The sequence below is a fragment of the Paroedura picta genome, chromosome 2 (assembly GCF_049243985.1).
Source record: "Paroedura picta isolate Pp20150507F chromosome 2, Ppicta_v3.0, whole genome shotgun sequence".
In the NCBI taxonomy this organism is placed as follows: domain Eukaryota; kingdom Metazoa; phylum Chordata; class Lepidosauria; order Squamata; family Gekkonidae; genus Paroedura; species Paroedura picta.
This window is the reverse complement of record NC_135370.1, coordinates 37,233,909-37,246,010: the sequence shown is the minus strand read 5'-3', so window position 1 is coordinate 37,246,010 and position 12,102 is coordinate 37,233,909. Positions and strand designations below refer to the sequence as shown.

Here is a 12,102-nt window from a genome sequence, read left to right as displayed (position 1 = left end):
TCAAAAGGCTGTATGCCTCCACAGAAATTTCTTGTTGAGGTCACCATGTCTGTGAACTACAATTCCCATGAGGCCCTTCTAGGAGCGTGTGCCAGAGTGCGGTCAGGTGACATTGCAGCTTACCATGGCCTGCCAATGAACATGGAGGAATGTGCTCCCCTACTTAAGGATTTGATGTCAGAAGTCTTTCAAAAGCATAATCACATGCAGACAAAAAAACCAACACCATATAAGAGCACAGGCATAAAAACAACAGTTTTAAAAATGATTTTAAAAGTTCAGCATGCTGACTTTGGTGGAAACCTGTACATGCATAATAGCCCCTGGACTTCCATGCTCTCTACCCAAGACAATCACTACAGATCCATTTCTTTTTTTCACTACAGCTGCTTTTCCCTTTCCTACCCTTTGAGCAGTTGACATTACGTTCCTTTTCTTCTACTTTGGTTACTCTACATCAGGGACACCCAACTGAATGGCAAAGACAATTCCTAGATTAGCTGAAGAAAAGTACTCGATGCAGCTTGATCTTGAGATAATCCTTTTTAAAGTATTCTGTGCAGCGTGTGGCCGCACTCTCCTTCCTGCATCATGATGTCTCATTCTGAATCTGCTGTTCTTCGTTCTCCCTTTCCGCCACCCCCCCTCTGCACCCCTTAGTGCATTTTTCTCTTTGCAGCACTACTAGAGATTTGGTCATTTGTGCAGATTTTCAAAAATGTTGCTCTGACTTCATTGTGTGGCTGAAGATAAGCCACGGCAGCCGTTTTGTGGCAGCACCAGAACTCCTATGGTGTCTGCTATCTTAAAAAAAGAACCCCTTGTTATACATGCTAACCAAATTATTCTTTAATGGTAAAATAACAAAAAAGGAATGGATGGAATGTCGAATTATTTTCCCAGTTTCTGTAATGCAGTCTTTCTACTGTTGAGAAACCCCTGAAATGTTCTTCAGCCTTTGACAAACCCCCAAAAGTGGTTGGGAAGTATAGTGGTGTACAAGCCCTCCCAGGCCCCCCCTCCCACCCCCTCCTGGACCAACGTTGGGCATGGGGGGGGGGTCTGTGAGTTGACATGACCAAAAATTAGAGTGGTTCTTCAGATGGCAGGGACTCAAGGTAATTGTACTCCATGGACATCGGTGCCCAGACTCCGGTCAAATTATCCAGCAGCAAGACTGGCAAACCTGCTTCAGTAATGTACAGCTAGAGATGCTGGATACAGAAAAGCATTCCCCTACCCAGGAAAAGACACATCCAGCAATCTTGATGAGGACTCAGATGCATATTGCAACGCAGAGGCAAATGGGTAGCAGATGCCCAGGCATGTTCATGCACTTTGAAATCCCTTGATGCTTTTGGGCCATATGAATCAGGTTTGCAATTATACAAAAGACGTTTCAACAGAACTCACAGGGTCACCAGGATTTATTGTTCCATAATAAAAGTCGATATAAAATAGCTCCATGATTGTCTCTTATCAACGTGATATCAACCTTCTTCAAATATTTTCTTCCTTAAATACTCTATCCATGCGTCATTCGACGAGAGTTCCATAGAATTCCATTCAAAATGAGGGATCTGAAACAATGCAAAAGTTCATTACTGAAGTTTCACTGTGTCTTTTGGATGGGTATTTATGCGAACAGTGGCGCAAGTAATACGGAGAGCGGCCTTCTTAGGATCCTAGAGCATTTAGTCTTCCCTCCTCCCTCCTCTCTGCTCATTAAGTGATTCAGGAAACTAAAAAGTATGTTGCTTTAATTCTGTGCAGAAATCTGAGCTAACACGTGAGGAAAGACAGTTTGGTGTAGTGGTTAGGAATGCGGACTTCTAATCTGGCGAGCTGGTTTTGATTCTGCACTCCCCCACATGCAGCCAGCTAGGTGACCTTGGGCTCGCCATAGCACTCTCTCAGCCTCACCCACCTCACAGGGTGTCTGTTGTGGGGAGAGGAAAGGGAAGGTGACTGTAAGCCACTTTGAGCCTCCTTCAAGTAGAGAAAAATGGCATATAAGAACCAACTCTTCTTCTTCTTGTAAAATACGGATTGGAGCAAACCATGGTTAGTGAAAATACAGGTGCAGATTTATCCTTAACCACAGTTAATATTTACCCTAAAATTAAAGATTGGGCAGCATTAAAGCGGCATTGCCCCCCCCCCCCCTCTTCTGTACTTTTGATTTGCATTTAGTGGAAGCCACTTTCAGTCATTGCGAGTAGTGGGACAATAATCTTTAATTTATTTAATTATTGTACTTGTTTAATTTATTCATTCAATTTATATACTACCTTTTACTCTGATGTCTCGGGGCGGTGTACATATGGGGAACAGAAAGGTACATTGCAACATTTGGAACGGGGAATGACATAACACTTACAAGAGAGCCAGCTTGGTGTAGTGGTTAGGAGTGCGGACTTCTAAGCTGGTGAGCCGGGTTTGATTTCCCACTCCTCCACATGCAGCCAAGCTGGGTGACCTTGGGCTCCCCACAGCACTGATAAAGCTGTTCTGACCGAGCAGTGATATCAGGGCTCTCTCAGCCTCACCCACCTCACTGGGGGTCTGTTGTGGGGAGGGGAAAGGGAAGGCGACTGTAAGCCGCTTTGAGCCTCCTTCAGGTAGGGAAAAGCGGCATATAAGAACCAACTCTTCTTGAGTAATATCAGGGCTCTCTCAGCCTCACCTCCCTCACAGGGTGTCTGTTGTGGGGAGAGGAAAGGGAAGGGTTAGGTAGGTTGGGCTGAGAGAGAGTACTGGCCCAAAGTCACCCAGTGAGCTTCTGTGGCATAAGTGATCCCAGGTCTCCCAAATCCTAGCCCAATACTCTTAGCCACTTCACTGATGAAAAATATAGCATTAATCTTACCTGGACTACCCGGTAACCCAGAATCTCCAAGTGTCTCTTCTTCATAACAAACTCTCCTCTGAGGTGATTGGACTTTTTACAGAAGTCTCTTGAATCAAGAAATTCTATAGCAATCCTGAATTAAAAATAATAATAATATAAATAATAATAATATACACTCAACAATTAATATTTACCAGAAAGGGAAGGGCTGGGTTTTTTATACCCTGCTTTTCACTACAAGCCCCTCTACCTACACTTTCTCCGGCAGTGTTTCTAGAACCAAACTGCTACTGAGAAGCTGGTTTTTCATACCCTGCTTTTCCCTACCCGAAGGAGTCTCAAAGCGGCTTACCATCACCTTCCCTTCCTCCCCCCACAACAAACACCCAGTAAGGTAGGTGGGGCTGAGAGAGCTCTAAGAGAACAGCTCTGCAAAAACAGCCCTAAGAAAACTGCAACTAGCCCTAATCCATAACCCTAACTCCAACCCTAACCTAACCCTAACCCGGCAGGCTGCATGCAAAGGAATGGACAATCCCCGTGTCCTGAGAACCAACACGCTGATAAAACGGCTCTCCTAGCTCATCCAATCTTTGCTCATTCGTTTGCACAGCCCGATTCCCTCTCCCTACCAACAGACATCATGTAGATATGCACTCGACTGTACATGGAACCGAGCAGAGCTATGCTGCGTGGGCATGTGCTTAAGAGTAACAGTCAAGTATCTTTGCTCTGAACTGTATGGCCCAGGCAGGCCTGATCCCATCAACTTAGCAGGGATGGCCCCGATCACTGCTTGGATGGAAAGCCATATAGGAAGTCCAGGGCTTCTATCCCAAGGCAGGCAATGGCAAATGACCTCTGAAAGTCTGAAAGCCTTGAAAACCCCAGGGGGTCACCACAAGTTGGCTGTGACACGACAGCAAACGTCTTTTTATAAATTGTAAAACTGCTCAAGACATCAGCCTTTTGACAAAGCAAACACTTAGAAACCAGCCTCCTAAAGCAGTGGTCCCCAACCCCCGGTTCATAGACCAGTATCGATCCGTGGATCAGTCGGTACTGGGCCGCAGCTCCTCCTCGTCCTCCTCCCTGGCTTCTGCCCTGGGGGCTGCCCTGCCACTCTGCTGCCAGCTCACTTTTGGTGCTCTCCAAAGGCCGCCGTGGCTGGGGCTCCCCCTCGGTGTGGCACTGCACAGCTGCTGCTGGCAGTGGCCCCCAAAGGACGGCAGGAAGTCAGGGGCGCCAGCAGGAAAGCAAGTGGAGCAGGGACTCAGGAGGCAGCGGCGATGTCCCTCGGCAAAAGACTACCCCCCCCCAGGCCTCAGTAAAATTGTCAAGCGTAGACCAGTCCCCGGTGATAAAAAGGTTGGGGACCACTGTCCTAAAGGAAAAATAGCTAAGACCCAGATGGTGCGTAGGTATCAGATGGTCTATCAGTAAACATGCAAATACTTGGCAAGGTTCTGAAGCCTACGACTTCAGACACTACAGCTTATCTGCAGTGGGTTTCATCCAAAAGTTTATTCCAAAGAAATAGCACTTCCCCTGGGAATGGATTTACATTACAGCTTCGCACAGCAAATTCCTATTATGCCCCCCTCCCCATGTTGATCAAGCAGATCACTGGACCCCCAAGTGCTGACTCTCTGGGGGCTCAGTGGAAAGTGTGAGTAGCAACATCCCAGTCTGCAAGCTCTACTGCCTATGGGACTTGGGGTCCCATCTTAGGGCTACATCAACATCTTGCATTATCATGCCGGCGAAGGGCAGGGTGCCTCACCACACCCAGATTCTTTTAATTTTAATTTGCAAAAACATGTAGGCAGGGAAGGTAAACACATACCCAAACTTCCATCATGGCGGTCTCTTTTACTAGCAAAAACCTTCTCACAAATTAACAACACAGGCCAAATCCCCCCTGGATGGAACTTCAGCATTGTCATGCCCATTTACAAAATAGGGGACAAATCAGCTCCAAATAACTACAGGTCTGTTAGTCTGTTGCATATAGCAGCAAAACTGTACAGCAAGTACTTACTGATTAAGCTGGAGGAATGGGTAGATGAAAATCATATTTTATACCCACATCCAGCTGGATTCAGAAAGGGCCTTAGTACTATTGACCAATGTCAGATTATTTCAGCAATTGATCTATTCAGGGATAAATGGCCCTAAGAAAGTGTTGTACGTTGCATTTGTTGATTTGGCTGCAGCATTTGATTCTATAAATAGGCAGCGCCTATGGCAATAATTAGCAAACTTGAACATTGATAAAGGTAAAGATAAAGGTATCCCCTGTGCAAGCACCAAGTCATGTCTGACCCTTGGGGTGACGCCCTCCAGCGTTTTCATGGCAGACTCAATACGGGGTGGTTTGCCAGTGCCTTTCCCAGTCATTACCGTTCACCCCCCAGCAAGCTGGGTACTCATTTTACCGACCTTGGAAGGATGGAAGGCTGAGTCAACCTTGAGCCGGCTGCTGGGATGGAACTCCCAGCCTCATGGACAGACAGCTTCAGTCAGCATTTCTGCCGCTTACCACTCTGCGCCACAAGAGGCTCTTTGAACGTCGATAGGCGGCTCCTATTTCTGACAAATACCCAAACAGGAAATGCACCATTACCTCTGAGCTCCAGGGGGCAGTCCTTTCCTTCCTGCAATCTGGCCATCTTGACCCCAGTGCACTGCCTCCAACTCAGCCGTGGCCACATTCTGTTCTACGTAAGGCAGCGGCTTCTTATGTCTATCAAGAATACATTCAAAGTCTGAAAGGCAAACATCATTGACTGAAAAAGGGGGACTTGGTTACAGGAACTGTTTTTAAATGGAAGTTACAGCTTGGAACATCGCATTGGGAAGCAAAGGTTTACGGCAAGGCATTCCCTGCCGCACCAACACAATGTGTGTGTGTGTTTGTGGGTGGTTGTTAAGTGCCAACAAGTTCTGGCTTTGGGTGACCCTGTGAATTAATGACCTCCAGAACTTTCTATTGTTAACAGCCTTGCTCAGGTCTTCCAAACTGTGGATTGTGGCTTCCCTGGTTGAGTCAATCCATCTCAAGTTGGCTCTTCTTCTTTTCCTGCTGCCTTCAGATTTTCCTGGCATTATTCTCTTTTCCGGTGCGTCTTGTCTTCTAAGTATAACAAGCCACAAAGCAACCTTGGGAGTTGACACTGGATATTCAGGAAAAAACACCTTAATATCCTACCTCTTTAAATTCTACCCTTCTCTAGAAAGCTTGGCTAATGTGCGGTTCTCACCACATGGTTCCTTTATCTCTGCCTAGCTTCAAGGATAATAAAGAACAATATGCGTCCAAACCATTCATGGGCTATTTATGGTCAATGCAATACTTGCATGTCACACACACACTCACACCCTCTATAGCAGGGGTAGTCAACCTGTGGTCCTCCAGATGTTCACTGACTACAATTCCCACGAGTCCCTGCCAGCAAATGCTGGCAAGGGCTCATGGGAACCGTAGTCCATGAACATCTGGAGGACCACAGGTTGACTAACCCTGCTCTATAGCAAAGTTGCTCTCTGTCTTTCAGTAGTTGCCTATGATCCCTGGAAGCTATTAACTCCGTGCTTATGGTACCCCACCAGTTTCAGAGTGGCCAGACACTACATGTTCCAACACCTTGCTTACTAGGAAACAGATACCACTGATTTTGGCAGAATGTATTTCTAAGAAAGGGTTTCCCCAAAGGACAGATCCAGCCACATGTTATGCTTCGATGAACAGTCCTTGCAAACCTTGTGCAAGGGTAACGGTACATGCTCAGCAATACTGGGCTGGATGAAAGTCACTAAAGCTCAGTCCAGAGAAGACCGAAGTGCTGATGACCAAGTGAGGCTTCGCAAAGCCAAGCCAATCTGGAAATAGCTGCATTCTGCAGTCAAGCGGAGGATTTGTGAAAGCTTTTAGATCTCATGTGGCAGATGGGAGAACAGTGCCTTTAACCACCCTGGGCTAGTTAGCCAGCTGCAGTTGCTCCTTTTGAGTTATCACACAACATGCTGAGGCAGCTGCATTGAATCCCAGATTAAGGTCAAGGTTCTGACCTATAAGGCCATTCACAATCTGGGCCCAATGTATTTGAGGGACCCTATGCTTCAGAAGAAGGAAGACGAAGAAGAGTTGGTTTTTATATGCCGCTTTTCTTTACCCGAAGGAGGCTCACAGCGGCTTACAGTTGCCTTCCCTTTCCTCTCCCCACAACAGACACCCTGTGGGGTGGGTGAGGCTGAGAGAGCCCTGATATTACTGAAGAAGAAGAGTTGGTTCTTATGTGCTGCTTTTCTCTACCCGAAGGAGTCTCAAAGCGGCTTACATTCGCCTTCCCTCTCCTCTCCCCACAACAGACACCCTGTGGGGTGGGTGAGGCTGAGAGAGCCCTGATATCACTGCTCGGTCACAACACCTTTATGAGCGCCATGGCGAGCCAAAGATCCCCCAACTGGATGCATGTGGGGGAGTGCAGAATCGAACCCGGCTCTCCAGATTAGAAGTCCGCACTCCTAACCACTACACCAAGTAAATCTGTGTACGTCATTAAAACTAATAGCCATTAAAGCAAACTGACAAAACGCTACAAGTTTCAAAATTGTCACTGTAGGAATAATGCGGTAACTTCCGCTGAGACAAACGCTCACCTATTACATAATAGTAGGGGGTGAGAACAGATGCTCTGGCAAAATGGCTTCCTCCCAAGATTTCCCCCAGCATTCTGTGGATCTGCTGGTGCAACGTGTTCAGTCTTCTGCTGCCTGCAAAAATATGACCAACAACTCTCAGGATGGAAGGGAAAAACATATCAGTCTCTCCCTCAATCACTTCAACCCCAGCAAGTTTTAGAAACGTGGAAACATACAGCAGGGAGGGATTTCAAGGCTCATGTAGTCCACAAAGCAGAACATTCACAACTACCCCCCAAGAGACCCAGTGACTCCTGCTTTGTGGTCAGGGGAAGGCTAAAAAACTCAGGATTCTGGGTCCAGAAAGACCCAGAGGAAAATTCCTTCCTGACCCCAAAAGTGCCCTCCCCCTCATGATCTGCCTAAATACACAAAAACTGTGTTGCTGTCAGATGGCCATCGGGGCTCTGCTTAACATCTTCAACTACAACAGCTCAGCTGGCTCCTAATTGAATTCCAGATCAGGCTTAAGGTTTTGGTTCTTACCTTCAAGACCATACACGGCCTGGGCCCAGTGTACCTGAGAGACTGTCTTCTCCACCTATACCCCCAAAAGAGCATTACGCTCCACCACTGCTGACCGGCTGGTGATCCCTGGCCCCAAAGAAGCACATCGGTCCTCAACGAGGGCCAGAGCTTTTTCTGTCCTGGCCCCCACCTGGTGGAACGAGCTACCTCAAGAGATCAGGGCCCTGCCTGAACTCCCAATTCTGCAGGGTTTGCAAAAGGGAGCTCCTCCACCAGGCATTTACCTGAACCCAAGAACATCCATAGATCTCTCCCTCAGACCTTTCTGGTTATCGTTCCCATTATATTGTTGTTAAGATTCAGAAACACTGTTGGATTATTGTTGATGTTATTTTTGACTGTGATATATTAGCTTGTTCCATGTATCTCCACCCCCCCACCCCCTGGCATTATATGTAAACCACCCTGATCCGTATGGAAGGGCGGTTTAAAAATCTAAAAAAATAAATAAATAAATAAACAACCTCCAAAGGAGGGGAGAGCCCACCACTTCCCAAAAAAGCCTGTTCCACTGAGGAATCGCTCTAATCTATTGATTTAATTTCAATCCAGTGGCTCTGGTCCAACATCTCAGTGCAACAGAAAACAACTCTGCTCCATCCTCTGTATGACAGTTCTTCGAGTGCTTGAAGACATCTATCATTCCTCCTTCTCAGTCATCTCCTCTCCAAGCTAAATGTTTCCAGCTCCTTCAGCGTTGGCCTCCATACCCCTTGCCATCTTTGTTGCCCTCCTCATGTGATCCATCTTATCAACATCCTTTTGGAACTGCGGTGTCCCAAACTGAATACGATACTCCAAGTGAGGTCAACCAGAGCAGTGTCACTTTGTGTGAGCTGGACACTATACTTCTGTAGCTGCAGGCCAGCATGGCATATGCCTTTGTTAGCTACCGCCGTCACACTGACGACTCATATTTTATGGATGTTCTGTTAAGACCTCTAGATCCTTTCTGCATGTACTGTTGCCAAGACAAATCTTCCCATCCCATAATTATACATTTATTATTTATTTATTATATTTATATACCGCCCTCCCCTGAGGCTCAGGGCAGTTTACATGGAACTGGAGAAAAATAGTACAAATCATACGATAAATTGGACAACAGTAATAAAGTCATAACAGTAGAACAATATAATAATGGAACAAACATGGTGAGAACATCCATTTAATTGTAACATACCGATGGCCCCGTGGGATGGAAATATCAGTGGTGGTTTTATGGGAGGGGCCTCAGGGGCCAGTGGAAGGTGACTGAATTCAGGTTGACCTCAACTAAACGCCTGGCGGAAGAGCTCCCTTTTGCAGGCCCTGCAGAACTGTTTGAGCTCCACTGGGCCTCTAATTTCCTCTGGGAGCTTGTTCCACCAGGTGGGGGCCAGGATGGAAAAAGCTGTGGCACTGGTCAAGCAAACTTCCTTGCCTTCCGTATACCACCCTCCCTCGTGGCTCAGGACGGTTTACAGCATAGACCCCCTTATAAAGTGTGGTACGATACTCAGGAAGTTAAGAAAATTACGTTAACGTAATAAACATTCAAAGTGTTAACCATAGAACCAGATAACCATATTGTAAATATTGCTTGGATTGATAGTGGATGTAAATATTGCTTGGATTGATTTGACTTTTTAGTGGGTGTGTCTGATGTTTGTGTGTGTGTGGGGGGGGAGGGTTCTGGGGCTCCAACAGCTGTTATCAGTTCATTGGCCCCAACTGAAGGCTTAGTGGAAGAAGCTTTGTTTCGCAGGCCCTGTGGAACTTCCCTTTTATCTCTGCGGAAATTCATTTTGTTAGTTTTTCACCCGGTTTTCCGGTCTGCCAAGACCATCCTTGATTCTGTTGCATTTGCTGCTCTTCCCAAGGATGATAACAGAAGAAAGAACCTACCCTGGGCTATAATAAACATTTAAACAATTTAACAATAAATATAGATAGAAATGCCTTATCTCTTCTTTTAATTGCCATAGAACAACCAAAACGGCCTCCAGATCTAAACCGTTTTCAAAGGTATTTTCATCAGTGGTTGTCATCAGTGGTTGTTTTTCCAACTTAGTATTTGCTGGTGAAGTCCTTCACTAGGATCTATTCTTCTTCACAAAATTTAAACAATATATATATATTGGCCTTTGGCTCACAGGTATGGGGAAATTTGAGTCCAAAGACAGTCCCCCCTACCTGTTTTGGTTGTTCCATGACAATTAAAAGAAGAGATAAGGCATTTCTACCTATATTTATTGTTAAATGGTTTAAATGTTTATTACAGCCCAGGGTAGGTTCTTTCTTCTGTTATCATACTCATTTCGAACAGTCCTCTTTTCGTGGTCTCCTCTTCCCAAGGAAGCAGCATCTAAACCATTGAGTGTTTCTTACATTAAAGAAGCAGAGGTTTTTTTGCCGCCTGTTTCTTTTGAAGCACACACAGCACTCCTGAGGAAAGAGGTCTGGCTCGAAATATGGGACTTGCAGCCCACTGAAGAGCAGGCCACTTTCCCAATGGACCGTGGCACTCACAATGCCGCTGGCCTTCAACAGGGAGAAGCCGGATCACTCACTCCTTTGCTGCAGTTGCTGACAGTAGCGCTCGTGAAACCACGGAACTTGAAACTCCGGACACGCCAGACAAACAGCACGGTTCACTTCCATCAGCCGTGAGCGGACCCTTCGGTTTAAGGCATGGGAACCTACTGATTGATTAAAATCACAAAAGTGTTTAGCACATGGCATGCCGCTCATTAGAAGAAGAAGAGCTGGTTCTTATATGCCGCTTTTCTCTCCCCGAAGGAGTCTCAAAGCGGCTTACATTTGCCTTCCCCTTCCTCTCCCCCACAACAGACACCCTGTGAGGTAGAAGAAGAGGAAGAGCTGGTTCTTATATGCCGCTTTTCTCTCCCTGAAGGAGTCTCAAAGCAGCTTACATTTGCCTTCCCTTTCCTCCCCCCCACAACAGACACCCTGTGAGGTAGAAGAAGAGGAAGAGCTGGTTCTTATATGCCGCTTTTCTCTCCCTGAAGGAGTCTCAAAGCAGCTTACATTTGCCTTCCCTTTCCTCCCCCCCACAACAGACACCCTGTGAGGTAGAAGAAGAGGAAGAGTTGGTTCTTATATGCCGCTTTTCTCTCCCCGAAGGAGTCTCAAAGCAGCTTACATTTGCCTTCCCTTTCCTCTCCCCACAACAGACACCCTGTGAGGTAGAAGAAGAGGAAGAGTTGGTTCTTATATGCCACTTTTCTCTCCCTGAAGGTGTCTCAAAGCGGCTTACATTTGCCTTCCCTTTCCTCCCCCCCACAACAGACACCCTGTGAGGTAGAAGAAGAGGAAGAGTTGGTTCTTATATGCCACTTTTCTCTCCCTGAAGGAGTCTCAAAGCAGCTTACATTTGCCTTCCCTTTCCTCCCCCCCACAACAGACACCCTGTGAGGTAGAAGAAGAGGAAGAGTTGGTTCTTATATGCTGCTTTTCTCTCCCCGAAGGAGTCTCAAAGCAGCTTACATTTGCCTTCCCTTTCCTCTCCCCACAACAGACACCCTGTGAGGTAGAAGAAGAGGAAGAGTTGGTTCTTATATGCCACTTTTCTCTCCCTGAAGGTGTCTCAAAGCGGCTTACAGTCGCCTTCCCATTCCTCTCCCCACAACAGACACCCTGTTAGGTGGGTGAGGCTGAGAGAGCCCTGATATCACTGCTCGGTCAGAACAGCTTTATCAGGGCTGTGACGAGCCCAAGGTCACCCAGTTGTGGGGGAGTGCAGAATCAAACCCGGCTGGCCAGGTTAGAAGTCTGCACTCCTAACCACTACATCAAACTAGCCCTGTCAATAGGAGTCCGGATCCAGCAATGCACAAACATAAAATGGGCTCGGCACAGTTCCACTTGTGCAAGAAGTTGGACAACACCTAGAGCACAGGTGGCCAAACTGTAGCTCTCCAGATGCCCATGGACTACAATTACCATAAGCCCCTGATACTGGTCTGTTCCACTGAGGGATCGCAGGGGTCCATGGACATTTGGAGAGCCACGGTTTA

At 46.7% G+C, this 12,102-nt stretch overlaps 1 protein-coding gene across 5 annotated transcripts in view; it reads right to left on the bottom strand.

Annotated features, from left to right (window-relative positions):
- Positions 1 to 1,409: 1,409 nt before the first annotated feature.
- The window catches only part of FASTKD1 (FAST kinase domains 1), a 30,925-nt gene continuing 20,232 nt past the window's right edge, over positions 1,410 to 12,102 (bottom strand). For 3 of the 5 annotated variants that reach the window (XM_077319782.1, XM_077319785.1, XM_077319783.1), the window contains exons 11-13: positions 10,636 to 10,767; positions 7,514 to 7,627; positions 5,636 to 6,027 (exon numbers count right to left, since the gene is read on the bottom strand). In XM_077319782.1, coding sequence (XP_077175897.1) covers positions 5,675 to 6,027; positions 7,514 to 7,627; positions 10,636 to 10,767 — 599 coding nt within the window. In that variant the 3' untranslated portion in view covers positions 5,636 to 5,674. The other 2 variants (XM_077319784.1, XM_077319786.1) reach the window with 2 other exon arrangements.